The sequence below is a fragment of the Panthera leo genome, chromosome B2, assembly GCF_018350215.1.
Source record: "Panthera leo isolate Ple1 chromosome B2, P.leo_Ple1_pat1.1, whole genome shotgun sequence".
Taxonomy (NCBI): Eukaryota; Metazoa; Chordata; class Mammalia; order Carnivora; family Felidae; genus Panthera; species Panthera leo.
Genome location: NC_056683.1, coordinates 30,642,077 through 30,669,536, shown reverse-complemented (window position 1 = coordinate 30,669,536; position 27,460 = coordinate 30,642,077). Strand labels below are relative to the sequence as shown.

Genomic DNA, 27,460 nt, shown 5'->3' with positions numbered 1-27,460 from the left:
CACCCTGAGGAAGCTCTGTCTGCTCTGTCACCATTTCTGTCACTCTCCCATACACCTCTCTCTCTTTTCCAGCCCCAGACACAAAACCTCCCCGCCTGGGGGAGCTGACAGTGACAGACCTGACCCCGGACTCTGTGAGCCTCTCATGGACAGTCCCTGAGGGTGAATTTGACTCCTTCGTGGTCCAGTACAAGGACAGGGACGGGCAGCCCCAGGTGGTGCCTGTGGCCTCAGACCAGCGCGAGGTCACCATCCCTGGCCTGGAGCCCAGTAGGAAATACAAGTTCCTGCTCTATGGGCTGGCCGGTAGGAAGCGGCTGGGCCCCATCTCTGCTGATGGCACCACAGGTGAGTCCCAGCCCTGTACCCCACCTTTTCTAGAGCTGCCTCCTATCCAAGCCCCCAGAGCTGCCCCGAACCCCTGCCTCTCCATGCAGTTTAATTCTCCTGCCTTCAGCCTTTATAACACCAAAAGCAAACATTTACTGAGTCCCTGTCACATGCTAGACACTATTCTGAGTATTTTATATGCATTATTTCCTTCATTCACCGACCGCTGATGTAATAAAGAAAATCCAGTCTTTGGAGCCAAGCAGACCTGTGTTCAAATTCCAACTGCCAGCTTTGTGGTCATTGGCAAGCCACTTCTTTCCCTTGAACCTGAGTTTCTGCACCTGCATAATACTTATGAATAATAATACCTATTGGCACTTAATAAATGATCACATCCTCCTCCCTGTGTCCCAACGGAAGCAAGAAGTGGAAAATATGGAAGGATTTGGCTGCAAAAAGACTATGGAAAAAATCTGCTGTCATTGTGCCCATTACTCAGCCCCCTGAGGAAGGGTGGAGGTGGGTCACTGACCCTTACCCCACTCCCAGGACCATGAGTCACCCTGGCCAGACAGGGATGGGGCACATGGTCACTTGGGGCCTGGGACAATCAGACTGCATAATTCTCTTCCCCAAACCCTCACTATGGGGAGTGACTACAGTCTTCTCCTCTGACCCCGTCATCCAATACCCATCCCCACCTGGGCAGGTCTCTTCTGTGTTCTGCTCTGCCCTTTGTTCTCCCAGTGTTGCCCCACCCGGCTGCCCTGGCCCAGTGGTGTTAGTGCAGGGCTGGGGAAGTGGGTAGAAGGACGGCCCAGGCTGCTTGCAAGAGAGGGGGACGTCCTGGCCAAGCTCTGGCTGCCCAGCCCAGCCCAGCCCTTAGTATTTAGGGGTGTCTCCCTGACAACCCAGATACCCTCTGGGAGCCTTTGTCAGCTCCAGCCACATCCCTGCTGAAGGGGTTAGGAGCCAGGGGGAAACTGAGGCCCTTCTCTACACCCCCAGGCACCCTACCTCACAAGGTGATCTTTTATGCATTTACAGCACCCTGATCACGCCGAGGAGGGAGTGGGCGCAGGAAGGAGTTTGCTCAGTGGCCTCCAGAGGAGAGATCAAGCTGCTCGCTCTCCTTCCTTTGGGCAGACTGCAGCCACACTGCAGGGACCCTTTCCTAGACCCTCATGTGCCCCCGAAGTTTCCAGGGCTGGGGTAAAGGCAGCTCTTGACCAAGAGTTTCTCCTCCCACTCTCCACAGCTCCCCTGCAGAAGGAGCAGCAGCGCCCGCCCCGCCTGGGGGAGCTGACAGTGACAGATGAGACCCCAGACTCCCTGCGCCTCTCATGGACAGTGGCCCAGGGCCTCTTTGATTCCTTTGTGGTCCAGTACAGGGACACAGCTGGGCAGCCCCGGGCAGTGCCTGTGGCCGAAGACCAGCGGGAAGTCACCATAGAGGGCCTGGAGCCTGGCAGGAAATACAAGTTTCTGCTCTATGGGATCCACGGAGGACAGCGCCTGGGCCCCATCTCCGTCCTGGGAGTGACAGGTGAGCAGGAGGACCTGGGGCATAAGGAGGCCTGCCAAGGGTTCTGGAGGAACGGAAATGCAGTGGGGCCAGCTCTGATGGTAACCAAGGAGCCCATCAAAAGCTGGAACCAGGGCAGGCGTGAGGAAAGGCCCTGGCAGCGGTCCCCAGCGTCCAGGCCCCCACCCTGCTCAGCGCCGCCAGCTGTGCCCCATCACTCTATTGAGGCAGCTCTTTCCTCCCCACAGGGTGGCCTTGCCAGATAGGGGCAGACCCCTCCTGTGGGTGAGTCAGGAGCACTTTTTGTCAAATGGAAAATAACTGGAACAGAAAGTAGGCAAGGGGCATAGCAACCCGTAGAAGTGGCTGCCATGATGGAGCAGGCTCCTCCTCGGGAGTTACTAACACCCAGCTCAGGTCAGCGGGACGGGGCACTTGGGCCCAACCTGGAGGGCGTGATTTGCCTTTCTGGCTCACCAGCCAGCTCCTTCCTCAGCTTTTCTCAGGAGGACCATGTGCCCCGAGCTCGGGGAGTGAGCAGCTATTCCCACCGCAGACCATCAGCCTAGGCACCCAGGGAGGGTGGGGAGGGAGCAGGCTGTGCAGATATCTTGAGGCATAAGAAGACACAAAGGTAGAAAAGGGGAAGCAAGCCCCTGATTCAGACACAGCAAGGGAGCCAACAGAGGGTAATGGGGCCACAGTGCTGACTCAGAGAGGCCCAGGGGTGGCAGGGAAATGACAGAGTCAAGAGAAGGAAGATGCCAGAAGAGCCTCAGTCACCCCTGCTCAGCATCTCCCCTCGCCTTCTTCCACACAGCCCCAGAAGAGGACACGCCAGCCCCCTGGCGCCCAGCCACAGAGGCCCCCGAGCACCCTGAAGGGCCCCAGCTAAGGACACTGGCAGTGAGCGACATAACCCCAGACTCCCTGCACCTCTCGTGGAGTGTGGCTCAGGGCCCCTTTGACTCCTTCGTGGTCCAGTATCAGGACACGGATGGGCAGCCCCAGGCCTTGCTCGTGGATGGCAACCAGAACAAGGTCCTAGTGTCGGGCCTGGAGCCCAGCACCTCCTACAGGTTCTTCCTCTATGGCCTCCATGAAGGGAAGCGCCTGGGGCCCATCTCAGCTGAGGGCACCACAGGTACTGGAGGTTGAGGGCCCTGTATCTAGGCCTCCCCACCTCTAGTCTGGGACTGAAAGGGCTAAAGGGCGTGCCCAGAGGTGGTGACACGTAAGCAGGGTACTATAGAGGGAGGAAGGCGTGCACTAGCAGTCCTTGGCTCTATACACGCGTGCTCACTGTGGGTCCCACCTGTCAGTGCCAGCCCCGCATTAGCTCCATTTCGCAGATGGGGAGTGGGAGGCCGTGGTGGGGTGGTAGAAGAGACCTGCCCCAGGCCACCGAGGTGGTGTGCTTCTGTCTCCCACCCACTCTGTGCAGGGTCTGCTCCTGCCGGCCAGACCCCAGGGGAGCCAGGGCCCCGCCTGTCCCAGCTGTCGGTGACTGATGTGACCACCAGTTCGCTGCGGCTCAACTGGGAGGCCCCATCTGGGGCCTTTGACTCCTTCCTGCTCCGCTTTGGGGTCCCATCACCAAGCACTCTGGAGCCCCACCTGCGTCCCCTGCTGCAGAGGGAGCTGATGGTACCAGGGACACGGCGCTCAGCGGTGCTACGGGACCTGCGTCCAGGGACCCTATACACCCTTACGTTGTATGGGCTGCGTGGGCCCCACAAGGCCGACAGCATCCAGGGCACGGCCCGCACCCTCAGCCCAGGTAAGGCCCCCACGTTGGGCACGTTCGCGTGCTGCCCCAAAGTGTGGGGTGGGGGGTCTTTGTACTTTGTAGGGTGGGACCTAGTGCCTCAGCCAGAGGGAAGGTCAGTGAGTGGTGGAAGGCTTGGAGGAATCTACAGAGACTTCCTCTTCTAGATCGAGAGGAAAGGGGTGGTGGTGAGCAAGTCTGGAGCCACTGGGGCCTTGGAAGAAGGGGTGCGGATCCTGGGGCCAGAGGCCCCCTGCCCCGTGCCCTCACCGCCACTCCTTGGCACCCACCCCCCCCTCAGTTCTGGAAAGCCCCCGTGACCTTCAATTCAGCGAAATCAGGGAAACTTCGGCCCTGGTCAGCTGGACGCCTCCACCATCCAGAGTGGACAGTTTCAAAGTTTCCTACCAGCTGGCAGACGGAGGTGACACCCTTTTGCCATGTCCTCACCTGCCCTCATTTCTCCTGCTCCCTGCACTCTAACAACCCTGCAGCCCTTCCTTGATTCCCTGGGCAAACTCCCAAGCCCGACATGTTTGCAGGGGAGCCACAGAGCGTGCAGGTGGATGGCCGAGCCCGGACCCAGAAACTCAAGGGGCTGATCCCAGGCTCTCACTACGAGGTGACGGTGGTCTCCGTCCGTGGCTTTGAGGAGAGCGAGCCACTCACAGGCTTCCTCACCACAGGTAGGATGGACTGGGACCCGGGCGGGAGGTAGGGGGAGAATGAAGGGGGAGGGAAAAGGGGGTGAGGCCAGCAGGGCTTGGGAAGGTGAGGGGTGGGGAGAGGAGCAGGGGACAGCTCTGAGCCCCCTCCCTTCTCCCAGTTCCTGACGGCCCCACCCAGCTTCGTGCGCTGAACTTGACGGAGGGATCCGCTCTGCTGCACTGGCAGCCCCCCCAGACCCCTGTGGACACATATGACGTCCGTGTCACAGCCCCAGGGGGTGAGCGAGGCTGAGGCCTCTGGAGAAGACTCGCTGAGGGTGGGGAGAGGGTCTCTGGCAGGGCACGAAGGGGACAGATGCTGATGCTCACCCCCACTCCCAGCCCCCCCACTGCAGGGCTCAACCCCTGGCAGTGCTGTGGACTACCCTCTGGGTGGCCTTGTGCTCCACACCAACTACACGGCGACGGTACGGGGTCTTCGGGGCCCCAACTTCACCTCCCCGGCCAGCATCACCTTCACCACAGGTACGGCCTGTGAGGTGTGCGCGACAGGGGGAGGGAAGGTCCAGGGGAGCTAGGATGGGCCTTGTCTCCATCTTCTGTTCCCACCTTCCCCTCCCAGGGTTGGAGGCCCCCCAAGACTTGGAGGCCAAGGAAGTGACCCCCCGCACGGCCCTGCTCACTTGGACTGAGCCCCAAGTCCCGCCGACTAGCTACCTGCTCAGTTTCAACACCCCTGGTGGACAGACCCAGGTGCCCCCACCCGCCCCTCACTGGCCGACTCCCCTCCCGGGCCCCCCTCCAGGAGGTACTGCCCCCTCCTCTGCTTCTCCCAGTGGGGCTCCACCTCCCTCTCCCCTGACCTGCTCCCTGTGTGTCCCACAGGAGATCCTGCTCCCAGGAGGGGTCACCTCTCACCAGCTCCTGGGCCTCTTTCCCTCCACCCCGTACAGCGTGTGGCTCCGAGCTATGTGGGGCGAGAGCCTCACACCGCCTGTGTCCACCTCCTTCACCACCGGTATTTGGGCACTGGGACCTAAGGTCAGGGGCTGAGCAGGCAGCAGGGGTCTAGGGTTTGGGAAGAGGACTCGGCCCCTCATTCTCCTCTTCTCAGGTGGACTCCGGATTCCCTTCCCTCGGGACTGTGGGGAAGAGATGCAGAACGGAGCCAGCACCTCAAGGGCCACCACCATCTTCCTCAATGGCAACCGCGAGCGGCCCCTGAATGTGTTTTGTGACATGGAGACCGACGGGGGCGGCTGGCTGGTGGGTGGCAGACGGGCCCCTGAGGCTCTGCACGGGGCGGGGGCTGCTGAGTCAGGAGCCTTCGGCTGACGGTGCCTCCACCTGCTTCCCTGCTTCCCAGGTGTTCCAGCGCCGCATGGACGGACAGACCGACTTCTGGAGGGACTGGGAGGACTATGCCCATGGCTTTGGGAACATCTCTGGGGAGTTCTGGCTGGGTCAGTGCCTCACAGGGATTGGGGACCGGGGAAGGGGTGGAGGCCCTGTGGGCACCAGAACCCTGATGAGAGCACTCTCCCTACCCCCAGGCAACGAGGCCCTGCACAGCCTGACAAAAGCCGGCGACTACTCCATGCGCGTGGACCTGCGGGCTGGGGACGAGGCTGTGTTTGCGCAGTACGACTCTTTCCGAGTAGACTCTGCTCCCGAGTACTACCGCCTCCATCTGGAGGGCTACCATGGCACAGCAGGTGAGGCGTGGGCCTGGGGGCCGCGGAAGGTGGGGCAGGGGGAGGGGAGGCCCTCACTGCTCCTTCTACACCTGTGCAGGGGACTCCATGAGCTACCACAGCGGCAGTGTCTTTTCTGCCCGTGATCGAGACCCCAACAACTTGCTCATCTCCTGCGCCGTCTCGTACCGCGGCGCCTGGTGGTACAGGAACTGCCACTATGCCAACCTCAACGGGCTCTATGGGAGCACAGTGGACCACCAGGTGAGGGGCCTGGGAGGCAGCCCAGAGCGGGGAGTGGGTTGGGGCCCAACCTGCTGGGGTGTGGCAGGACAAGTTACCGAGCCGCTTGGCGCCTCAGGGCCCTCATCTGTGAAATGGAAGAATGATGCCAATCTCACCAAGTTATCTGAAGGGGGAAATGAGCACGCTTTATTGGGTGTGAAGGGCCAGCCCAGATTAAGCCTCAGTCTTTGCGGTTGAGGATCATTGAAGCGGGTGGGGGAGAGGAAGGGCGATTGACTTCTGGGAACCATCTCCCCGGAGGGGCGGGGGGGGGGGGGGGGGGGGGGAGAAGGGGGTGGTGGCAGCCAATGGGATGTCTGCCTTTGACTCCGTCTCAACAACTCCTCGCCCAGGGGGTGAGCTGGTACTACTGGAAAGGCTTTGAGTTCTCTGTACCCTTCACGGAAATGAAGCTGAGACCAAGAAGCTACCGGCCCCCAGCGGCCCGGGAAGGCTGACCACTGCTCACCTCTCCGGCGCCCCAGTATGACTGCCGAGCACTGAGGGGTCGCGCTGAGAGAAGAGCCAGGGGCCACCTTCACTCTCCAGCCACCGGAGGGAGCCTTCTCCGTCAGCGATCTCACAGCACCATGTTTACAGGGGGGGAGGGAAGGGGTTTGTACGGGAGTAATAAAAGGAGAAACTGAGGCATGTGTCCGGCGTGCATCCTGCCCTGTCACTGGTGCTGGCTCAGCCCCAGGGCCACTGCTCCCCGGGGCTGCAGCCGCACCTGGAAAGGCTGCATTGTGAGATTGATGCCACAGTGGGACCTGGGTCGCAGAGAGGGCAGCGGGCCCGTGGGGGGCAGCAGCGTGAAGGCGTGGAGCAGCCGTGCCAGCACCACAAAGAGCTCAAGGCGTGCCAGCGGCTCGCCCAGGCACACTCGCGCTCCGCAGCCAAAGGCCAGCACTCTCGGTCTGGTGCCTGGGACCAGGAAACGATCTGTGGGCAGAAAGACAGACCCAGGGTTCGGTAGCCGCCGGGACTAGCCTCTGCCACCCCCACGCCATGGGTGACCTCCCTGCCACACACCCGGCCGGAACTCATGTGGCTGCTCCCAGACTGTGTCGTCCAAGTGGGCGCCTTGCAGGTTGGGGATGACAACCGTGCCCTCAGGGATGTCGTAGCCTAAGATGCTGAGGAGAGGGTGGAATTAGAGACCCGCCACGATTCCCCCTTTCCATCCCATGCATCCTCAGCTCTCGGAAGTCACCTGCTATGCCGCGTGGTGCGGTGAGGCAGGGCCAGGGGCACAACAGGCCGCAGGCGCAGCACTTCAGCGATGGTGGCGGTGAGCAAGGGCAACCGTGCAGGGTCTTTGAGCGGGAGTCGGGAGCCTGAAGCCCCAGGGCCCAGTTCACAGTCCAGCTCCTCCTGCAGTCGCTGCTGAATCTGGGAAATGGGAGCAAGCCTGGTGTCTGGGGCCAGAACCTTGTGCTAGCTGACCCATAGCCGCCCAGCCTCCCAGGCTCCGGCCGCTTCAGCAACCCAGCGGAACCTTCCTGCCAGCTAGGAGAAACCGCCCCCTGGGTGAACAGAGTCTGCGTGGGCGCCCCGGGGGCTGAGTTCCTGTGGCCCCGGCCAGGCTGCCCCCAGGGTGCACCTCAGGGTGGTGAAGCAAGAACGCCACAGCCCAGGAGAGGGTGGTCGCCGTGGTCTCAGTGCCACCAATGAAAAGGTCCACCACAGACATATGCACGTGTCCTTCAAGGAGCTGTCCATGGCCCTTTTCCGCTCTTGGCTTCCCCATCCCTTGGAGCATGTAGTCGGTCATGTCCCTCCACTGGCCTGCCACCATGCTGTCCTGTGGGGGGGAAGGCAAACCAGCCTGAGTGCCTGGCTTGGGGAGAGGAGTCTCAGGGGGGCAATGGGTCCAGGACTGGTGGGACGCCTCGCTCTGGGGCAGTGGTATCCCTGGCTGCGGGCTAGGGGGCAGCCGGGTCCACACAGCGTTCCCACCTTGTGCTGCTTCAGCTGCTTCTCTACAATGCGGTCCCTGTTCTCCAAGGCCTGCTTCAGCCTCCGGAGGCCCGGGTTGGGGAAGAACTGGGGCAGGGAGCAAGAGAGTGGAGCTGCTGGCAAGGAAGCCTGCTCTCCCACCCCTTCCTCCCAGGACCCAGGGAGTCTGGGCTCCACCTCCTCACCCTGAGAAAGGGAACTATGTCCAAAACTTGGATGGACCAGTGCTCCCAGCTTTTCATCAAATCTTGGACACAGTCATGAAAGGCATGTACTAAGGTGTCCTCCTGCCAAAAAAAAAAGGGGGGGGCGGGGGCAATCCTTTCAGTTCAGGACCAGAGAGGACCAGGGAGGGGCTAAGGAAGGGCCCAGGCACATAGGTGAGAGCAAGAGAGCCTTTACCTTGTCTCCAAAGGTGAGGCAACAGATGATGCTGCAGGTGAGGAAAGAGAACTCCTTCTGGATGGCCACAGGGGTGCCGGCCTGGGCTCTCATGCGCTGTGGAGAAGGAGCGGGAACTAAACGGGCCACGGAGCTGCAGGGAGAAGTGAAGCTGACCCGGGGTGCGTGTGGGAGTCCAGCCTCACCTCACAGAACTCCTGGGTCAGCTGCTCCACCAGTGGCTCCATGGAGTTGCGGATGCCCAGCAGCAGGGCCGAGCGGGTGAGTTTCTTGTGAGCCTTCCAGAGCAGGGAATAGTCCCCTAGTGAGAGGTCCTGGTAGGGCTGAGATACCAGCTTATCTGCGAGTAGGGGAGGGGTCGAACTGACCAAGGAAGCCACAGGCCTGACCTTTCCTGCCTCCCCCAGCCTGGTACTTCCCTCAAGAAATGCCCCGATGCTTACAGGAGGGCATCTGGGGTCTGCCAGCAAAGTCCACCCATCTCCTGATCATGGCCTCCTCAATGGTCCTCTTAGAGTTCAGCACCACCACATCTGGGGGACAGCCAAAGCAAGATGTCAGCAGGGAGAGGCCCCTACCTCCCCACCGTGGTGGGGCCAGGGAGGAAGCAGACTCACCTTGCAGCCCGAGGCGGAGCCTATAGACAGGGCCCAGTTTCTGAGTCAGACCAAGCAGATAGATGGGAAGGTCGGGCTGCAGCAGGTGTAGGAAGCCGGGGGCAAGAGGTGGGAGGTGGAGGCTCCTGTACTTCCACTTGTTCCACAGCAGGCGGGTGCCGGCCAGTGCGGTCAGCAGTAGCAGCCCAAGGAGTAGCATGGCCAGAGACCCAGGCACAGGCCCTGGCGCGGCCACTTATAGCTTTTGAGGCCCTTCATCCACCTCGCTGCTCGGGCTCTTCTGGGGCCTCCTTGGTCTCCTTCCCTCAGGTCCCTGCCCACTGTCCCACCCACACAGTCTTGGCAAGACACCAGTCCACCTGGCCTTGGAGAGTCCACATTTTAAAGAGCAAGCTTCTCATCCATCAAGAAGAAAGGAAGGGAAATGCAACCCTGACCTTTTCTCCCACAGCTGGAATCAGTTTTCTGGCTGCAGGTCAACCAGGCAGAAACACGTAGTCACTCTCTGGCCTGAGCCCTCTCGTCTGGCCTGAGCCCACCACGACCCCACCCTGGACCACGTTACTGCCACGGACTTTGTCTCGGGGAGACAATGGCCGTCCCTACCTATATGCTGTCCAGGATCGCCTGAGGAACAAAATGAGTTGAAAGTGGTCTGCGTGTTTTTAACTTACAGATGGGGTGGCCACGCGGCCTGCTTTGCCTGGGTCGTCCCAGTGTAATTATTCACTGTGCCGTATTTCAGCCTCAAAAGTTGAAGAAGATGAAGAATTATGTGGTCTCCCAATTTGGAGCTCTTGCTATGTACTTGATATACTCTTTGGTCGCAAGGAAAAGAGACCAACTAGAGCTGGCTTGAGCCAAAAATAAGAATTATTCTCCAAACACAGTGGTATCTCAGAGAACTGAATGAAGAGCAGGAGAGGGGACCTCACTGGCCTTGGAAGGACAGGGACAGGGGAAGGAAAAGCTGAAGAGAGGGGCCAGCTCCTCACTTGTCGCTCCTCCCTCCTCCTTGTCTGCCGCCCACCCTCTGGTCTCTCTCTGTGGTCCAGCTGCGTGTGACCCCAGGTACAGGCAGAATGGGGCTGCCTTCAAGGTCAGAGGCCACAGGTTATAGGTCCAGCCCCAGGGCGAGGGAGGGTTCCCGGTATGACTGAACGTGCCCCCCATAGATGCCAAAGTCCCCAGGAAGGAACCAGATAGCCACAGCTGGGATCATGGGTCCAGCCCTCTCCTGGAAGCTGTTGCCATAGGGGGTGGGGACCTGGCAGAGCAATCAGGAACCACTTTCTTTGAGTGAGGAGGCAGTTGAGGAGCTCAAAGGAGGGGCTTGGGGGAGAGAGCATATCGAAGGGGTGACAGTGCCGAGACGTCAGGGCTGCCTGGGGGGTGGGAGGTGACCTAAGGCCCAGACCATCCACAACTCCCCATCCCTGGCTCTGTAAACTGATCCCAGCACCCAGGACTCATTAGACCTTCTCCCCTCGAGCTTTACTCAGAGCACAGGCTATGTGGCTGGAGACCCTGAGTAGAGACACTGGCTGTGCCACCCACCAGCTTAAAGAGGTAACTGCAGGAAGTCCTGGTGGAAGAGGCTCAGGCTCAGCCTGGACCCATGCGCAGGACCGGGAGGCAGAAGGCAGGGGTGGGATTCCTAGGGTTGGGCAGGCAGTAATAGCTGCTCCCTTCCTCCTAGTCGACCTCCTGGACCCAGGCTGCATCTTGCCACAACTGCAGCTGAATCCCTGGCTCTCATAAGTGGGTTTATGCCACCCATGCTGACTAGTTTGGGAAGAAAGATCTGATGGGCAAGTACAGGGCCATGGAGATGAGCCCTAGGAAGCCTCTGAAATCCTAAGGAAGGCCGGAACGTCTCAAAGTTGCATGGAATAGGAGGGGACTCCATTCAAAAGAACAGTGACCTGGAAAGCTGGCATGATTGTGAATAAACCTTCATAAACTGACTTGAGATCTGGTATCTTGAAAGCCTGTTGATGCTTGATCTTGTTACCAATGGCATTGTTGCCAGCCCCATCCCTCCACCAGCCCCCACCTCCAAATCCAAGCTTCAGACATAATGGATTACATGCAGTGCCCCCAGATGTGCCCAGTCCTGCCCCTGGCCTCTGGGCCTTTTATATTCTCCTCCGTCTGCCTCAAATGCCCCTCGTGCACCCCAGTCTCTCTGCCTGACTCCTCAGCCTTCGGAACCCAACTTACATGTCACTTCCTCTGGGAAGCCTGTCCCTCTTCACTTCTCCCAGATAGGGTCAGATGCCTCAACTGTGTGCCACTTGGGACCATTCAGCTCCTGGGCATCACACACTTCACAGGGGATGGGGACCTGGCACAAGGAAGGTGTGGCAGGGAGTGAGAGGCCCACAAATTGCTATTGGATGATTGAATGGCAGGCTGCTGAACAGACTCAGCTTCCATCAAAACTGATCTCGGCAGATTTCTCTAGAAGGATTTCTAGGTCGGCCCTGAAGACCCAAGAGGTGCCTCCACACAGGGGGCAGCTAGGCAGGCAGGTGAGAAGGGTTCATCCAGTAAAAGAGCAGTCTCCTTAGTGTACTGACATGCATAACACTGGGAAAGTTACCTAATGCCACTGGTAACAAGACCAAACATCAACAGGCTTTCAAGAGACCAGATCTCAGCCAAAAGCGGGAAACCCCAGAACTCCCAACTGCACAAGGGCAGAGCGGGAAACATGTGGCCAGACAGCCATTCATAAGGCAGAAGAGCTGAGGTGTTAAGCTGAGCACAAGCCCTGCGTGAGGCCACAGTGACTGGCTACAGCAGGACAGTGGAGCACCCCACAGGCACAGCAGAATAGAGGCCTCGGTGTGGTGCTGGATCCTGTGCAGGCTGATGGGTCACAAGTCTACTCGGGGTGGTCCTATGATGGATTGAGCTCGCAGGGTGTCATCTGGGAGTGTTCAGGGAGAGCTGGATACCCCAAGGGTCATCCAGGCTCTGACAGCCTAAGACCATGCAAATCCTGGCCTGGGCCCCCCTGGAGGGGGGCACTGCAGTCAGTTCTGGAGACACGCATTGACACTTTGCCGCCAAAGACCTTTATTGAGTCCCTGGTCCTTCCCAGGGACCACGTCCAGGGGTCCGGGCACAGCAACAATCCAGGCATCACCTTTCCCTGGCTCGGGCTCCTCCTGGGGGAGATGGGAGGGCAGCCCTTACACCTGGCACCCCTGAGAGCCATACACCTCAAGGAAGTCATTGAGCTGGGCGCAGGCTTCCCGATGGCGGGTGCTCCGGCACAGGCGTTCAGAGGGCATCTCCTCAACCCAGCTATTCGAGTCCAGCAGGTACTGGGGGCTGTAGGGGCAAAGGGATGGTCAGCAGGGGTGGGGAGGATAAGCTGGTGGGAGAGGAGAGCATGAAGCGCCTGGCTTCTGTGGGGGCAGGGTCTGGGTGCTGGGGATCTGTTCCCTCATGAGGTGTGAGGAGAGAAAGAGACAGAGGGGCCCAGAGAACTCACTCTCCCTTGAGGTCATAGGTAGCCCCGTCCAGACCCAGGATCAAATATTCTTTCCCAGGTTCCAAGCGAAGGCGGCAGGAGGCTCGAACCAGGAAGTTTCGGGTCTGACCAGCAGTGGCCTTAGTGTCCTTGGCTGAGAGGATAATGTGCATGAGGGTTGTCAGAGGAAAAGAGAAGGTACAGGACAAGCAGGGGCCAGGGGCTATGCACGGACCCGCTCATTTTGCCCTCACTGTGACTAATGGGGAGATACAACTGCTTTCCTATTTATGGACAAGCCCAGAGCTTCTAAGATGCTGAGGGGCTTTGAGCTCAGACTCTGAACTTGAGCTATTCCAAGCAGCCAGGCGGCAAACCCTGACCTCAGCTCCCTAGATCCCCCCAGCCCCACCCGCCCAACTGTTCCCTTCATACTGAAGTGCAGGACTTGGCTGATTCTGGTCTCGAAGAGGCGAAAGGCAGCTCTGCCATCTTCTCGGAGGACCTTAACCTGGAAGCCTACAAGGGAGTTCAAGAGACGGGAGCACAGGTTTGTCCCACCTGAGGCTGAGAGGAGCAGGCCCAGGCAGAGAGGCCTTGGGTGAGAGGGAAGACTGACCGTACTGCACTCGGGGGTAGTAGCAGGCAAACTTCATTCTGTACCCGGCCTCTTCCTGCAGGCCCCGCTCCAGGGCACGACGCTGTCGAGGACACTTCCCTGGTGTCAGGGGGCCCAGATGAGACAGTGTAGGCCCCAGCCTCTCTGTCTTCCCACCCCCTGCCCCAGGCCCTGGCTCTCACCCTCAGCACACTGGCAGACGTCAGCAGAGCACAATGTGGACAAGAGTTTGCTCTTAGTGGGTGCCCCATAGAAGATAGAACATTTGTGCTCTGGAGAAGAGAGAGGGCAGTTAGAATGTAGGTCCCCCTCACTGCCTCCCCAGTCCTAAGGAGCCACAGGACACCCCTGCCACCCTGCATTGCCCCAGGTCCCAATGTCCCATATGGGGACACCTACTCCAAACCTCCCAAGTGTCCCCCAAGTCCTCACCGGGGTTGTAGTAATCATACAGGGTTGCACTAGCCGGCTGTACTAGCCCCACGGCCACCTCCTGAACAGCTCCAAAGCCCACGCACTCCCGGGAGGTGGGGACCTGGCACAGTGGGGAGGAGCGGTCAGGAGAGCACACCCTGAACCCTGAAGGCCACTGTGCTGCATATCCTTGACCTGTCTCTGGTACTCGTTGGTCTTATCTCCAGTATCCATCACATTCTATTACCTTCCGGCTGCCAGAACTCTAAGAACTGCTCCCCAAGGTCTCTGCTGACCTCACTGCCAAACAGTGACCTCATTCCAGTCTCCAGTGCCCCTGGCCCCTTGGCAGAGTCCCACATAATGGACATATTCTGCACGAAACTCTCCAAGCTTAAGGTTAGTTTTTAAGGTTTTTAAGGTCATCCCTGGTTCTGACCTCGCCATTCCTGACCATCCCCCTTCTTCCTTCCCAGAGGCGCATTCCCTGGCCCTGGCTCCCCCTGTCCCCTGTACTTCCCTGAGGAGGTCTCAGCCACTCCCTGACTTTCACCAAACCCTTCCGGGCTGATGATTCCCACGCTAAACATTCAGCCTCATTCTTGCATTAGGATTTTTGTGGGACCTATAAGTTCTCCAAATTCACTCTGCCTGCCCCCGAAGCCTACCCACCCTCCTGACAGCCTTGCTTCCTCACCGATGCAACTGGGCCCTCCTTTATCTGTCACCCTAACGGCAGCTGCTGTCACTCTCCCATGCTCCATGACGCTGCAGCTCACAGCTTAGACCCAGACTCCTCTCCTCACGCACACACTGGTCCAGTTCAGCCCCTACCCTGACCCTTTCCCTCTTGTGCTGGGCTGCCTAGGTCAACTCCTTGCCTAGAAATCTTCCTGGCTCCTCATCTTCGATGGTGTTCAACCAAACTCCTCTGCCTGGCTTCCCAGGCTAACAAGGTCTGTCTTCCCTGACCCACACACACCTGGCTAATGGTGTTACAGTATTGACACAGCTTTTTCATATTTTCCCCAAGAGATTACAGTTGATGTTCAAAAAACACTTGAGGGCACTCAAAGGGTTAATAATTCTTTGTTTTAGCCAAATAATGGCACAAAAAGACAAAAACTCATCCAAGACCATCATCACTTTATAAAAGAAAATACATTTTAATATCAAAAACAAACCCCAGGGGTGCCGGGGTAGCTCAGTCGGTTGCTTAACCGATTTTGGCTCAGGTCATGGTCTCGCAGTTCATGAGTTCAAGCCCCACATAGGGCTTGGAGATGACAGTGCGGAGCCTGCTTGGGATCCTCTCCTTTCTCTCTGCCCCTCCCTGGCTCTCGTGTGCACATGTGCATTCTCTCTCTCTCTGTCTCTGTCTCCCTCAAAAATAAATACAGTTTAGGGGTGCGAGGGTGGCTCAGTCAGTTAAGCATCCAACTTTGGTTCAGGTCATGATCTCGCAGTTCATGAGTTTGAGCCCCGCATCGGTCTCTGTGATGACAGCTTGGAGCCTGGAGCCTGCTTTGGATTCTGTGTCTCCCTCTCTCTCTCTCTGTTCCTCCCCTGCTTGCACTCTTTCTCTCTCTCAAAAATAAATAAAGGTTTAAAAAATTAAAATAAATAAACAAACTTTAAAAAACAAAAACAAAACCAGAAAAAACTAGGAAGGTCAACAACAAAAAACAAAGGCAGCCCTCAAGTTGAACCAATTCAGCTTTATGAGCGGCTCTCAAGTCCTTTCCTGCTGACTGGCACTGACCCCCACGCCGCATTAGGGGCTCAGCCCCATCGCCTACAGGCAACGCAGACTCCTGGGCCTGCCCCTGACTCTGCTCTGGCACACTTTTATCCTGTCTCCCTGCTCACATCCCAAGTTCTCTCTAAGAGCACTGGCTGCTCATACAGCTGTCTCCTGGGAAACTTCGTAACATATGCTCGGTAAATCTAGTGTGGTCTCTTCCCTGCGTCACCTCTCCCTGCTCACCGAGTCAAAGTACAGCAGGACGTGGGGCCCCTCAGTCTCGAAATGACTCACGTATTGGTCAGAGAGGGAGGTCAGCTGTGGGGAAGGAGAGATGGTCACAGGGAGGTGGCCCTGGGCCCTGTACAAGACAGGGCTCAGCAGCTGGAATGGCTTCAGGGATGGAGCAGGGCTCCAGAGGGCACAAGGGGTCCCTCTGGGCAGGTGACCACACCTTCTCCAGGTCAGCACGCAGGGCATTGAATCCACTCAGCAGGGTGATATCAGCAATGGCCATGCCCGGGAGCCCCACCTTGTCTTTCCGCCTGCAGAGACATGTCCAGGTCCCACTTGCACTGGGTTGCAGATGCCCAGCCCCAGCCTCGGTCCTGCTTCCGTCTCCCAGCCCAGCAGTTCCCCCACGTCGGGTGCAGCCCCCAGCACCCACCAGATGCACACGATGTACTGCACTCCGGACTCCTGTTCATCAGCCACCTTGGGTGCCTCCCGCCGGCGGCGGCTCCGCCGTCTCTCAAACAGCTGCAGGGGTGTCACGGTCTGGGAACCGTTGTCTGGATCATCCTTAGCTGGAAGCTCCTCATACACATAGTCCTCATAGTCCTCATTTGCTTCCACTGCACAGGGATGGCATTGTGGCTTGGCCCCTGTCACCAGCCCCCTGGGGGCCCCACAGCCTCCAACCCCAACACTCACTTGTGTATTCGACATGGCCCATGACTGTAACTTCAATATGAAGATCCTCACAGGTTGTGTTCTTCATGTCCAGGACATTGTAGGTACGAAGGATCTGGCTCAACAAGGAGTGAGAACAGAGGACATTTGGGGCCCAGGCCTTTCTCCAGAGCCACAGCTGGGGCATCTCCTGGGCTGAGGGATTCCAGGCCTTCAGCCCCTCTCACCCCTCCTGACCAGTCCATAAACATGGGAGGCCCAGGAATTGGGTTAGCTGGTGGGTCATGGGGAGCAGGGACCGGCACTCAGGGGCAAGCACTCTACACGGTGCACAGAGGAGGCTGGGATGGAAAGCTCAGGAAAGGCTTCTGGCCAAAGCTTGAAGGAGAAGAATGAATGTGTCACTTGGGGAAAAAGCGGCGTAAGAACACTGAAAGCGAGGAGAACTGTGTAGATGAGTGGTTTTGTCTGGCTGGGGAGGTGGACAGGGGTTCGATCGTGTATGTGGAAGAGTCTGACTTTTCTCCAGGGCTAATCTGACTAGTGTTGTCAGGAGGTTGATCTCATGGCAGTGTGGACAATGGATCAGAGGGGTAAGATATGGGGGTATGGAGAAGTTCCCAAACCATCTTAGCAGAGTCCCGGAAACAAGTGACAAGAGCCCAGGGTGGCAGGGGAGCAGAGGAGGAATTACTGGGACCATAAGGAAGTGCTGGGACGGGGACACTTAAGATGGCCTCCAGAGTGGCAGCTGGGCTCTCGTGGGGAAGGGGCTCTGTCAGCCAGATGAGGGGACACAGGAGGAAGAAGGGGTTTGGGACGTGCCATGTCTGAGGTGCTGTGGGACACATGGGCCTGTGACTCAGGGGAGCAGCCTGGGTTGAGGTGCTGCGTGTGTGCACCGTCAACACTAAAGGGTAAAAGGAAATAGCAGGTGCCCGGAGAAGGTAGAGACCAGAGTGAGGGAAAATGCCCAGGAAAGAGCAGGGGGGCCACCAACCCTGTGGTGTCTCCCTCCTTCCTCAACCATGAGCTCTGCCCTCAGGCCTCCCACTCAAGACCACAGCCCCTCCCTGTTGGGCCCTAGGCATCCAGTGCTGCTGGCTCTCACCTTCAAGGTCCCTTTGCTGTTTCCTCCTATCTTCACATTAATCTTGCTGCCCAAGGAAAACTTGCAGGAACAGAAAAGGGAAAGGATGTCAGAAAGGCACAAGAGGGCACAACGTTGCTCCAATTTACTTCCTCCCTGAAAACCACCTCTTCTCTTCCATCTCACACTCTCACACACCTTCACGTACACTGTCTCACCTCAGCCTCCTAAAAACGCTGTTTGGTACCCTCTGCATTTATTAATTTTGAGATGGGAAAAATGAAGCTCGGAGGTTATGTGACTTTCTCCAGGTCACACTGCAAGTCTTACCACGAGGATATCAGCAAGAGAGGCCATGGGGATTCCACAAGGGGGGGAGGTGGGCTGGGGATGGCTTCTGGCCTGGCCGCAGTAGGCCCAGGTGTCATGGCAAGCCAGGTGAGGGAGTGGCTCACCTCCAGCTCCTCCTCTAGGCCCTGAACTTGGTGGTTGTTCAGCTGCAGCTCATGGGACTTGAACCCATTGCGGCCTATGGAGCTGAGAGTCACATTGAGCCCCCTCTCTTCCATGGTGTGGGAAGCAATCCAGTATGCAGACAGAGCATCCAAGGCCATCACCGTGTCCTGGGGAGGTGAGCCAGGACTCAGGCACTTGGTCTCAGGGCCATCTACCCCAGAGCCCCAGGGCAGCCCCTACCTGGGTGCTGCGGAATCCCCCTTGGAAGCTGCCCTGGTGAGTAAGCCAGGCTGCAGCATGGTCGGCCGTCTCTGACTTGCCCTCCTGTAGCAGCAGGTGGAGCAGGCTGTAGGCTGTGGTTTCAATCCACAGGGCTGGGGCCTGGGGCAGGGGGTCTGCCGGGCTGCGAGGAGCCAGAGTGGGTGGGACGACATTGCTCTGAGAACCAGTGACTGAGCCCCAGTACACATTATCTGGAAGTGAAGGGAGATCCACAGGTGAATGGGGGCCAGGTCCTTGTTGCCTGGCCCTGTGACGCTCTCTGTGTCGGGCTCTCCGGATTCTACCCCAATTAACTTGCTTATGCTTTCATTCCCTCTTGAGGTGTTCATTCAATTTCTCCCTTTGGGCACACTCAGGGGTCCCTGGTTCATTGCCAAAACTTGACTCACCTCCAGTCTTCTGGGCCATGGCCATGAGATTGTTGTGGGCAACACGCCGCAAGTCCTCGGGAGCCTTGGTGAGAGTCAGGGCATAGGCAGTGATGGCAGCTGCATGGGCCCCCAGGATCCCAGCGCTTGCTCTCTCTCCCAAGAAAGTATTTGCTTTTGAGATGGAGGTTTGCTAGGAGAAAGTGGGAAGGCAGGTCACAGAGCTGGACACCTGGGTTCCTGAAGAGAAAGGGAGAGAGCTGGGGAACAGGAAAGGGCAGACCCCTAGGTGCTCTTACCACTTTCTGCTTCAGCTGCTCTGCGTTGCCGTCCTGGAAGACGGCCAGCCCATGCTGAAGGGCGATGACCACAAAGGCCGTGAGTGCTACAGTCTCATCATCTCCCACCAAGCCCCCCTAGTTGAAGGGGGTAGAAAAGGAGATGTCAACTAGGAGCAGGGAGGGGCAAGGAGAGTCCTCCCACCTAGGCTCCTCTGTCCAAACTCCCAGCCCCGAACCTGCATGGCCCTGTGTATGACCGGGTGGGGGTCCTGGAATGAACCGTCAGCCTGCTGCTGGGACAGCAGCCACCTGGCCGTCTCCTGCAGCTTTTCAGGTGAGCCGCCCACCTGCTCCTGAGCCAAACTCAGTACCTTCAGCACAAAAGCCGTGAGCCTAGAGGGGAGGAAGGGATAGTGGGGAATAGTGACTGGTCCCTGTAGGGGACACATCCCCATTCCCTCAGACACCTGGTTATTCACCCTCCCAGGGTACCTGGCTCTGCCCCCACCAGGCCCAGCCCCTCTCTGAGACCCAGAAACACTCTCCCAGCCTCACCAGGTGCTGCTGTCCCGTTGTATCCAAGCCCCATAGGAACCATCTGTCTTCCGAAACTGCTGGATCCGCATGTAGCCTTGGAGAGGAGAGGCAGCTGCTGAGGCGACACTCACTCTCCCACTGTATGTGCCCGAGGCCACACTCCCCATTCCCACCAGGTGCCTCCCTTCTTCTCCCCTCTAGCCACTTGGGTTGCCCCTCTTCCTTTAACTGCCCTCTCTCAGCCCCATGCCTGCTTGCCCCTGTCCCCAGAACCTTTCTGGATCAGATCCACAGCGTGGTCCTTGGTCTCGGGGGGCAGTGTGCTCCACTGCTCTGTCTTGTCCAGGTAGCGGGAAGCGGCCAGTGTTGGAGCCAAGAGGATCATGGTTTGTTCCCCGCAGCCGGTGGGAACTCTCAGGAGGGAGGCAAGGCCTCCTGGCGACAAGGCCCCTTTAGAGCCCAAAGTGTCCAATGGATCTGAGGCTATAGGGGAGGTGGAGGGTTAAGGATCAGAGAGCAGGTCTGGGAACCCATTGGGATCATGGGATCAAACAGGGGTCTGTGGGTTTCACATGAATCTGAGGGTGCTCCTGGGAAGAGACTGGAGGCAGCTCCCACCTGTAACCCTGACAAAGCTGCTGAAATCTCCATCAGGAATGATATTGGGATCAGAGTTGCCAGGAATCTCCAAGGTCCGGCCTCGGTGGTCTGTGGAGATGGGGGAAGTTGGCAGTCTGTTTTGCTGCCCATACCGCCCCCCACCCCGCCCCCACCACCTACAACCCCATTAAGACACTAATGGCTGGAGGCAGGGGGCTGCTCACCCAGGGGATTGAGTTCATAGACCATCTCCTCCGTGTGGATGGCCCCTTCCTTCTGTCTCAGGGAAAACATAGCTGTGAGAGGTCACATAGTACCACAGCCTGCCCTCCCCAGGGCATACTCCCCAGGACTTAGAGTTTGAACTTCAGGGACAGAGTTGAATCAGAATCGTAGAAGATGTAAACAGACCAAGGCATTGGGTTTGGGTGTTGGGTCTCTGGCCTGGCCAGCAGAGAGGGCGCAGGGGTGTGGGGGTATAAATCTGGGAGCCTGGGGACCTGGATTCAGGTGTTCCACTCACCTGAATTTGTAGAACCTTAGACACTGCATCCCCCACAGGGAACTCCAAGGACCCTCGAGCCACCACCTTCAGGGACACAGCAGCAGCTGCCATGGGCACCACAGAGAAGCCAACAGGCCGGGCAGAGCTCGCAGGTACCAGTACACTCTGGGCCAGCCCTCCCCCTCCAGCCAGGCACAGCCCCTCCACTGGGGTCACATGGACGCTCACCTGGGTGCAGGAAGACAGGGATGGCCAGAGCCTCAGCCCAGTTAGGCTCCTCACCCTTCACCTGCCCCAGCTCCCACCCACTCCCCTGTGTGCTCAGGCTCCTGCAAGGCCTCACGGTCAGATTTTTATCCAGGTAGTTGTAGAGGACAGGTCGCAGCTCAAGCTGCTCAAAGCGGCGGACAGAGAGGGGCAGGCGGAGGTGCAGGTGGAATTCACGGAACACTCGGAGCTGGGCCGGTGTAGCCACACACAGGCCTGAAGGACAAGGCAGGGAGGGATGGGAGAGGGGGCAGAGACCAGAGGCAGGGGGCACCATGGCCACAGGGTCCCAGGCGGGAGGGGCAGGGGATGACCCAGATCTGCCCCCCACCTGCCGCCACATTCTAGCCTCCCAGCCCCAGTGCATGCCAACACAGACTTCTCCAGCATTCTTCCCCTAGTCCTATACTAAGAGCAAAGGGCTAAGTGGGGAGCCTAGCCTGGAGGGAGACAGAAGCAGGAGGCCTGAGGTCCAGGCAGGGCAATCTCACCTGTGCTTGCAGACAAGCTCACACCATGGATCTCCCATGTGGTCAGAGAGTCAGGAAGCACCTGTGACAATCTGTGGTGGGAAAGGAGAGAAGCCCTGTCACACCCTAGGCTGGCTGCAAACACAGCGCAGAGATAAGGCCAGGCCCACCGCACCCCCTCACTGGTAGAAGCGGTCCACTGTTTCCACTCTCCAGAGCCAGTTCTCCGGGAAGAAGCTACGCACAGCAATGTCATCTTCATCGATCAGGTCCTCCTCCTGCAGGGCCTCTAGGGCTAGGGAACCACAGTGGAGGGGAATGAGGAGGGGACCATTCTGCCCTTCCAGGTGCTCCTTCCTGTCCCCCAGCCCCACCCAGAGCCTCACCTCGGGCAAGGCCCCCCTGGCTCCTGGACTGGGACTTCTTGCGCAGGCTCTCCGCAAACTGGCAGCAGGACAGGAAGGGCTCCCGGCAGCCTGGCTGCCGCACACGAGCCGCCCGCTGCTCACAGGAGCGTATCATGGGCAACCGTATCAGCCCATCCTGGCAGCAGCGCCTGGCTTCCTGGGAAGCATACTCGCCCACTGCAGGCCAGGTGAGGGTAAACGTGGGGGAACCAAAAGGAGATACATCCCATTCCCCACCCTGACCTCCAGATACACAAGGACTCACCCTGAGAGATCAGGAACTCAAACGAGGCCAGTGGAGAGGGCCTCCATCCACATTCAACCCCAGAACTCAGGTCTCTGGCCCCAAATACCATATACAGGCTGAGCAGCCAAGAGGCAGAACCCCCTCACCCTGACCCTTGGGCCCAAGTGGAGAGCTACATAGGCACCCACAACTCACGCTTCTCATGAATCGCCTTTTGGAAGTTCACGTTTCTCTTTTTCCGGGTTTTCTTCTCCTTGGGACAGCTCATACCTGGTAGAAAGCAGAAGTGCAGCCAAGAGTAGGGTGTATGGCCTCTCACCTCCTCTCCCTGCCCCATTTCACTGGCCCAGCCCATCCTGCCAATCCTCTTCCCATTTTACACCCTCAGACCCCTCCTCCTTCCTGATTTCCCTACCACCCAACTCCCCCTTCCTCCTCTGTTCTCACTCTTTCTGACTGAAGTCAATACGTCTCCATCAGAAAAGGCCAGACCAGCTGCCTCAAACACCTGACGGGCATTGTCCCCACCTCCAGGACCACAGCCAAGGTCATAGCTGTTCATAACTTCGAAGACCTGGCAAAAAAAAGCTGGGATGTTGCACACAACTTGAGGGGCCAGATTGGTGCTCGGCTTCAGGTGAGAATGCAGGGTACGAGCAACCGTGAAAGACATACGGAGAGTAGGGAAATAGAGACCACAAGGGGCTGGGCTTGAGGGAAGACTGGGGGTAGTCCGTGGGGAGCTTGAGTGAGATCTAGGAGCTGGGCCCAGGGCTCAGGGCTCAGGACAGCAGGAGAATGAGCCACAGAGAGGAGGGAAGGCTGGGGAGAACAGAGGGTCTTGACAAACCTTGCCCATGTTGAGGGGTTTGTGGGACCTCCCACCCACAGCATACAAAGCCATGTCCACAGCTCCCAGTGCCACCAGGGCTGGAGAATCTGTTTGCAACTGGAGCTTTACAGGCTCCCCAGGATGATACGTCTTGCTGCTGTCCACATTCAGCTCCAGCTGGCAGAGGCAGGAGGTAGGGGGCAGTCAGAGTGGGGAGAGCTTCTTCATTCCCTCTTCTTTCTCTCTTAACCCCCTAACACACAGACATACCACTTCTCCCAATGCCAGTTACCTTGCCCTCACAGGCCCCGACCTGGACGTCCACTCGAAGGGAGTTGGCCACTGGGATGCCCCCATGATAGTAGAAGGCCACAAGGTAGAAGGAGGGTACCAAGTGATGGTCCACAAACACAGAGACTGAGGTCAGTTCCCCTCTGGGCTCTCGATTCACAGACACGATCCGGCCCCGGGATAGGATCTGGGTCAAGAATTGTTTCCTCTTCACTGCACATCCCCAATCCTGAAACCATTCCCTCCAACCCCAAGGGTTCTTTCCTGCCTAAGATCCTCCCTGCACGCCCCCCTCTCAACAACCCAGCTTATGCACACCATGTAGTAGTAATGAGAGAAGCTGTCCCCACTGATGCCCACAGCTTGCAGATTCAGGATGAGAGTGTCCCCGACACGAGGGGGTCGAGGATCTGGCCGCACAATGGACAGGAATGGGGAGCCTGAGCGTGGGGCTCTCACAGCAAACCTGCCTATGGCTGGATGAGGGGAGCCTGCAGACACCTGGAAAGAAGAGCAGGGCAGGCATAGGGTCAGTGGCAAGGACCCGGTACCCAGCTCCTTCCCCCAGCCTGGGACATGGATTCTTAGAAAGCCAGCCAGCCAGCCAGCCTTTATTTCCTTCTGCTACCCTGTCTCACGAGTGGGAGTCCTACCAAGAGCTGCACTTCTGAGATGGTCGGAGAGGTAGCAATGGGAATAATGACTTGGCCGCTCCCATCTGTGTTTCGTTCAAAGTCCTGGATTCTAGAAGCAGATCCAGAAGACAACGTGGCAGAAACTTTGACAGGAACACCAGAAGCTGGGGAGCCAGACATGTCTCGGACCAGGGCCTAGGTGAGTGAGGGTGGGACAGGCAAAGGAGAGTGGCCAGTGAGGCCCTGTGCCCTCCTGGCAACATCCCCTCCCCCGACTCATCCTCCCCTTCCAGATGAAACCTGCAGCAGAAAGGGGGCCCCAGGCACGAGGTGTCGCTTAGTCTTGCTAAGATCCAAGGAGAAGGGAGATGACACAAAACGCCAAGATGTGAGCTCTGCCTCCTCCATCTCTCCCCCTGCAAGACAGAGGTGGAAGACAGAATGCCATAGCCAAGGAGAGAGAAACAGGAGAGCAAGGGGGAACACAGCTCAAGTGTTTCCTGCCCACCAGACGGTGAACCCCTTAGGGCACAGGTCACCTTATATTCATCTCTGTTTGCAGAAGCCAACACAGGACCCAGCACACAGATAGTGTTACTATATGTCTGCTGGCTGGAGGGAGGGAGGGAGGGAGGGATGGAAGGAAGGAAGGATGGAAGGATGAGTGAAAAAAGAGGGGGGGAAAAGACATCTTCTCCCAAAACCACCCAGAAACACAGCTGGGGAGAGACAGTCTCCTGGATCTTCCCTGGCTTCGGGTATAAGACAAGGGTAAGAGGAACAGAGGATGGTGTCGATGCTGGAGAACAGAGGATCAGCTCAGAGGTCAGAGGCAAGGGTCTGGGATCATAATCAGGGAAACCTCTCACCTGGAGACTCAATGATGGCAGCTGCAACATAGAGGCGCAGCCCCGGGAGGTCAGCAACATTAACCTTAAGCTTCTCAAGGGCACCCTGAACCTCAGCCTTTGAGAGGGAAATATGGCACTGGCCATCTACCAGCTGGGGCAAAGAAGAAAACAGGGTATGGGTGCGATTTGTCTCCCACTTCACCTCCCCCACACCCTCCTCACCTTCCCCACACCCCCACCCTCCTTCCTACCTTGGTCTGACTCTCCAGCCCCCGAAGGAAAGTCTTATCACCATCCTCACCCAGGAGCCCGAAGCGCACATATGCCACCCCTTGCACTGGCTTCCCATAGATGTACCTGCCACCACAGAGAGATCAAGAAGTTAGGTCTAGGAAATAAGGGCAATGTCCGTGGTGGGGAGGGGGGCACGCTGAGGCAAGGGGGAGGCAGGGCTTCACAGTTCCTTCATACTGAGTGGCGAGCCCTGGGTGCCCCACGTGGGGGATGGGAGAGTTACCTGGCCTGGACGTCTAATTGGATTTCATCAAGAAAGCCAGGCGTTGTCAGGATGTAGGGCTTTCCGGGAACAATCTTCACCTCAAAGTTGGGAAGGACTGACCCGGGGTGAAGGGGTGGCAGGTCAGAGTCTAGCGAAAGGACCCTTCAAAGACGTCCCTCCCCTCAGGGCTGTGGTACCCATACCTCCCTGCTCCTGCCCTGCCCCCACCACCTCTCCTTCTATCCATATCTCCTTTAGGAAAGGAGCTGCCTATCCCTCGTGTCTCCAGCTCTTACCATACTTCTTCACCTCAAACTGGGTGCTGCTGTTAGATTCTCGGCCGTCTGAGAACCGGGCTGAGATCTTCCATGTCCCTGGCCTACAAGTGGGAGAGGGACTCAGCCCACTTGTGCAAGAGGCACACAGACAGCCAGAGGCCTGGCTCCCGGAAGGAGGACTGACTGGCAGGGGGTGGGGGGAACCCGAACTGGGGGATGTGGGGGAGAACTCGAGGTCTGACTGGGCACTGGAGGGGGACAGCCAAGGAAAATAGGAATGGGAGGGGCCATCTCCAGGTCAGGGGAGCTCACTCTGAGATATCGGGAATCACAAAGTCATCCTGGAAGAGGGAGGAGGGAGTGTACACTTCCTTCTTCCGCACAAGGAGGCCATGAGAGTTCTGCAATGGGAGAAGTGGTTATGAGAGGGAGGTCAGATTAGCAGCCCTGCTGAACAGAAGGTCAGAGGTCAGGGTCTCACCTCTACTGTAACCGTAAGAGTGTCAGTGGATGGGCGCATGTTCTGATCCAGAGCAAAGACTCGGTACCGAACTAGGAGAGGAAGGCAAGAGGTGAGCAGGAATCCATTCGCAAAGGGTGGGTCCGGCCCCCATTGCTTCCAGGGATTGAGGGGAAGGACAACAAATATTTGCTAAGCAGCCTTCCTGTGCGGCATGATCAGGCTATCTCACTTACAGGGTGTCAAACGTGTCTTGAGCAGACTGGGTGACAAAGGTAGAGGCCCTGGGGCTCAGACTCACCCCGCTGGCCAGGGTTATAAACGGGCTGGTCAGTCTGCAGAAAGAGATGCCCTCGGCGAGAGGAGAAACGCAGGTTGACACCCTGAATGTCTGTATTTCTGGACAGATAATTCTTCAGCCACGGTGACTTGGCCACTAGCTGGACCTCAGGGCCACCAAGGAGGAGGTGGAGGCCACAGCTTTCTGCATCTTTCAGGGAGACCTGTCAGGAGACGGAGAGGGCGCAGATCACAGACAGAGCAGAAGGAAAAAGCCAGAGTCCGAGATAGAAACAGGAAAGGCAACAGTGTGGAGATGGGGGAAGAAGAGGAGGGGAGGGAGGCTAGTGAGAAGGCAAAAGCACTTATAAGACAGAGGTGGGGACATCTGGGTGGCTCAGTGGGTTAAGCCTCAGACTTCGGCTCAGGTCATGATCTTGAGGTTCGTGGGCTTGAGCCCCAAGTCGGGCTCTGTGCTTACAGCTCAGAACCAGGAGCCTGCTTTGGATTCTGTGTCTCCCTCTCTCTCTCTGCTCCTCCCCCACTTGTGCGCTCTCTCTCTCTCTCTCTCTCTCTCTCTCTCTCTCTCTCTCTCTCTCTCTCAAAAATAAATAAGTAAATGTTAAAAAAAGAAGAAGAAGAAGACAGAAGGGAACAGGGTGACAGGGTGGGAAGTGCTAAGAAGCAGTAGAAGGGAGTGGAGTCCAGTTACCTGGAGGCTAAGGAGCACAAAGTCTTTTTCTGAGCTGAGGGTGAAGTCCACCTGTGGGGAGCAGAGTGCTTTCAAGCCGGATGGGTTTCTCAGGAACACTGATCCTGTCACGACCTGTCCCCGGGGAGCATCCTGGAGCTGTAGCCCCACTGACAGAGGAACCCCCAGGTGAACCACAGAAGGAGAAAACAGGAGCAACCTAGGGAGAACAGGAAGGGGTCAGCATTCAGTGACACTCGGGCCCCTCCACCCCTCACTCCACAATTAGGTCCCCCACGCCTGCTCTCCCATCACCAGCCCTGTCCCGCTCAAGCACTACAGTGTCCTTCCTCCAGGACCTGGGCTTCTGCAGAGACAAGGCGAAGAAGTTGGACATCCAGATCAGCCCCCAGAGGAGCCTCATGGCTGGAAGATCCAAGAGAGATGAGACCCGTCTGTCTGCCTGCTCCTTTTAGTCAGCCCAGAGCTTGGAGCAGATTTGACTCTGGACCTTGCTCCTCCCCTGGCCAAACTAAGCTGGGAAACCATGTGACAGGCAAGAAATGCAACTGGCCCTAGGCCCAGTATTTGGAGGGGGTAGGGCACACACCCCAGGCACCTGGGTCTCTGAGAGAATCTGAGGAAATCCTGGCTTGGAGTTACATATTGTCCTTCCCTGTTAACCCCTCTCACCCCAGAGCCCTGGGAAG

At 58.0% G+C, this 27,460-nt stretch overlaps 3 protein-coding genes across 5 annotated transcripts in view; 1 reads left to right on the top strand and 2 right to left on the bottom strand.

Moving 5' to 3' along the window:
* TNXB (tenascin XB) overlaps positions 1–6,731 on the top strand; it is a 58,328-nt gene extending 51,597 nt beyond the window's left edge. For both annotated transcript variants that reach the window (XM_042938332.1, XM_042938333.1), the window contains 15 exons: positions 73–348; positions 1,592–1,879; positions 2,679–3,002; positions 3,303–3,638; positions 3,928–4,050; positions 4,169–4,312; positions 4,453–4,572; positions 4,676–4,819; positions 4,917–5,047; positions 5,180–5,312; positions 5,409–5,560; positions 5,661–5,757; positions 5,848–6,009; positions 6,089–6,252; positions 6,627–6,731. In XM_042938332.1, coding sequence (XP_042794266.1) covers positions 73–348; positions 1,592–1,879; positions 2,679–3,002; positions 3,303–3,638; positions 3,928–4,050; positions 4,169–4,312; positions 4,453–4,572; positions 4,676–4,819; positions 4,917–5,047; positions 5,180–5,312; positions 5,409–5,560; positions 5,661–5,757; positions 5,848–6,009; positions 6,089–6,252; positions 6,627–6,731 — 2,699 coding nt within the window. The remainder of the gene's footprint in view (positions 1–72; positions 349–1,591; positions 1,880–2,678; positions 3,003–3,302; positions 3,639–3,927; positions 4,051–4,168; positions 4,313–4,452; positions 4,573–4,675; positions 4,820–4,916; positions 5,048–5,179; positions 5,313–5,408; positions 5,561–5,660; positions 5,758–5,847; positions 6,010–6,088; positions 6,253–6,626) is intronic.
* Positions 6,732–6,857: 126 nt separating this feature from the next.
* LOC122219727 (steroid 21-hydroxylase) lies at positions 6,858–9,536 on the bottom strand. 2 transcript variants are annotated; one of them, XM_042938341.1, is made up of 10 exons: positions 9,252–9,536; positions 9,078–9,167; positions 8,820–8,974; positions 8,635–8,730; positions 8,418–8,519; positions 8,233–8,319; positions 7,877–8,077; positions 7,487–7,665; positions 7,306–7,409; positions 6,858–7,215 (listed from the first exon to the last, which is right to left on the bottom strand). In XM_042938341.1, exons 1-10 carry the CDS (start codon positions 9,448–9,450, stop codon positions 6,950–6,952), a joined length of 1,479 nt encoding a protein of 492 aa, XP_042794275.1. In that variant the 5' UTR covers positions 9,451–9,536; the 3' UTR covers positions 6,858–6,949. The 2 variants fall into 2 exon arrangements, with proteins under 2 accessions (XP_042794275.1, XP_042794276.1); XM_042938342.1 differs by having other exon boundaries at positions 8,820–8,997; positions 9,252–9,343.
* Positions 9,537–12,311: 2,775 nt separating this feature from the next.
* LOC122219722 (complement C4-A-like) lies at positions 12,312–27,249 on the bottom strand. Its single transcript, XM_042938331.1, has 41 exons — positions 27,110–27,249; positions 26,772–26,970; positions 26,082–26,283; positions 25,802–25,872; positions 25,633–25,721; positions 25,339–25,421; positions 25,061–25,157; positions 24,795–24,900; positions 24,562–24,694; positions 23,993–24,108; positions 23,711–23,887; positions 23,376–23,558; positions 23,059–23,244; positions 22,785–22,943; positions 22,382–22,508; positions 22,130–22,204; positions 21,667–21,864; positions 21,464–21,575; positions 21,302–21,372; positions 20,887–21,026; positions 20,562–20,771; positions 20,263–20,314; positions 20,057–20,146; positions 19,712–19,921; positions 19,457–19,532; positions 19,138–19,294; positions 18,920–19,036; positions 18,642–18,813; positions 18,211–18,443; positions 17,970–18,137; positions 17,536–17,595; positions 16,446–16,539; positions 16,180–16,366; positions 15,967–16,057; positions 15,756–15,830; positions 13,787–13,889; positions 13,537–13,626; positions 13,355–13,453; positions 13,171–13,254; positions 12,757–12,889; positions 12,312–12,593 (listed from the first exon to the last, which is right to left on the bottom strand). The coding sequence occupies exons 1-41, from the start codon at positions 27,172–27,174 to the stop codon at positions 12,452–12,454; spliced, it is 5,232 nt and encodes a 1,743-aa protein (XP_042794265.1). The 5' UTR covers positions 27,175–27,249; the 3' UTR covers positions 12,312–12,451.
* Positions 27,250–27,460: the final 211 nt, after the last annotated feature.

Bases quoted from the DNA above. Each gene is read 5' to 3' on its own strand.
- LOC122219727 (XM_042938341.1), bottom strand. From the start codon at position 9,450: ATGCTACTCCTTGGGCTGCTACTGCTGACCGCACTGGCCGGCACCCGC. The intron at 8,731-8,819 runs GTGAGGCTGGAC...CCTTCTCCACAG, and splicing joins TGACCCAGGAGTTCTGTGAG to CGCATGAGAGCCCAGGCCGG. The intron at 8,320-8,417 runs GTGAGGAGGTGG...TCCCTGCCCCAG, and splicing joins ACATAGTTCCCTTTCTCAGG to TTCTTCCCCAACCCGGGCCT.
- LOC122219722 (XM_042938331.1), bottom strand. From the start codon at position 27,174: ATGAGGCTCCTCTGGGGGCTGATCTGGATGTCCAACTTCTTCGCCTTG. The intron at 20,315-20,561 runs GTGAGTGGAACA...TCCCTGAGACAG, and splicing joins CTAAGGTTCTACAAATTCAG to AAGGAAGGGGCCATCCACAC. The intron at 16,367-16,445 runs GTGAGTGTTGGG...ATCCCTGTGCAG, and splicing joins GGGCCATGTCGAATACACAA to TGGAAGCAAATGAGGACTAT.